Source organism: Dipodomys ordii, unplaced genomic scaffold (assembly GCF_000151885.1).
Source record: "Dipodomys ordii isolate 6190 unplaced genomic scaffold, Dord_2.0 Scaffold508, whole genome shotgun sequence".
Taxonomy (NCBI): Eukaryota; Metazoa; Chordata; class Mammalia; order Rodentia; family Heteromyidae; genus Dipodomys; species Dipodomys ordii.
In genome coordinates, this window is record NW_012267724.1 from 14827 (window position 1) to 16596 (window position 1770).

Below are 1770 nucleotides of genomic sequence, written 5' to 3' on the forward strand. Positions count from 1 at the left end.
GACCTTCCTTAGAGTTTAACCTCTTTTTTTTAAAGCATGCTGATTTTCATCTTGAACATGTTCCAACATACTCATACAAAACTTAAAGTGCACAAAAATGAAAATCAGTCCAGAATCTTGATCTAAAGATTTAAGATTTGTAAAACAAAGTGCCTTTGCTGAGCTTCATTTACCCAGGGCTTGCTTTTTTAGCAATGAACTTTACCAGTTGGCCTTGTGAATACCTTCAGCTGGAGGAAGGCTAGGTGGGAGTCACCTGAAACTGAACTGGCCTATCTTTTATCCAAATTTCTTTTTAGAGAAGAGCATTTTACAATATTTTTAACTGTTCGGACAAGCCAAATGTCCAAACTAGGCTCAAACTGTCTATGCCCTCACCTCCGACTGCCTCTGCAGTAAAATGCAGCCTGAAGCTTGTAAGGGCTTCTGACCTTCCATGCCCACCTCTTGACTGCTGCAACACAGACAAAACAGAGCAGGTCTATGACCAGGCGCAGACAAAGCTGGAACTTTTATTCCCCCAGAGATGTCCAAATGAACAAAAAGAACAGATTCTAATAACTTGAATAATTGTCTGGGTTTTTACTTTTCAGAGAATGGTGAGCTCTGGCATTTAGGGGACCTGATTTCAGTGACTGAGAGCCCCAAAATAATTCTCTGAACCTAGAAGAGAGGTGTTAGTTTAGAGGAGCTCTCCTGCAGCCATTTTACATTAAGGGTGGTCCAATCTACCTGGCAGAGAGTGCCTCCACTGGGGAGAGGCGCATCCCAAACTCCTCCGTGGCTGGGAGTTCTGCTGCATCCCACCTCCCCTTCTGCCCCTTCCACTATACCTGGCCAGGCTGTTCAACTTACCTCTAGAGGCTTTTGAGTTCTAAGTTCCTGCTAGGAACTTCTCTCCACAGCCCTCCCCTAGGGATTGGCTCTTCTGACACCAGTCCAAAGTCCCTGAGCTCAAGGCCCGGGGTCCTGGATCTCACTTGGGCCTACATCTATTATATCCTGGATCCAAAAGAGACTTCACAAAACCCAGATAAAGGTGCTAGGAACTTTATTATTTATTAATCCAAAAGGGTTTCTTGACTGCTGGAGGGGGGTGGCGGGGGTGGCTAGCTAGGCTCGCCCAGGATGCCTCGCTGGGTGGCCACGCTGCCCAAAATGAAGCCCACGGCCAGGGACACAGTCTGGTCAAAGGAACCACGTAGCTGCTCCACATGCTGGTTCCGGGTCAGCAGCTGGTCTCGCAGCGGGCCCAGGATGCTCACGATGTCGCCCAGGTGTGTCAGCATCTGCAGCAGAGCAGCATTCAGCGATGGTGTGGCGGTGGGTGGCAAGAGGTTGGCGGGGGCCCAGGGCGGCACGGCACCTGCTGGAGGGAGCATGGGGTCAGCGGGGGCGGGGGCTCTGCCGCCCGCCCGCTGGCTTCTGACCCTCCAGCCCCGGCCGCCCCTTCCAGCCTCCCACCCCGATTGCCCTTCCCCCCTCCCCCCCACCCTGCTGTCCCTTCCCCTCCCCTGCCTACCTGGCTCTTCCAGAACCGGCACGGGCATGGAGGGCACGGGGCGGCGGCGGGCGCGCCTGTCCTGCTGGTCCTTGCCCACCAGCCCCATGAGCTCGCGGATCTGCACATTGAAGGGCCCGGGCGGCTGACTGCTGGCCTTGCGCACCTTGCTCTTGAGGAACTTGTAGCGGCGGCAGCATTGCGCAGGAGCACGTCACACCTGCCGCAGGGCGAGTGCAGCCGACACGTGGCGGTAGGTGGGCAGCTTG

General features: G+C 54.1%; 1 protein-coding gene across 1 annotated transcript; it reads right to left on the minus strand.

Moving 5' to 3' along the window:
• Nucleotides 1-1109: 1109 nt before the first annotated feature.
• LOC106001857 (undifferentiated embryonic cell transcription factor 1-like) lies at nt 1110-1766 on the minus strand (the record flags this gene model as incomplete). Its single annotated transcript, XM_013036817.1, is given in 2 exon segments — nt 1110-1366; nt 1523-1766. Coding segments are annotated over 2 exon segments (501 nt in total), but the record flags the coding sequence as incomplete, so codon positions are not given.
• Between the last annotated feature and the right edge of the window lie 4 nt (nt 1767-1770).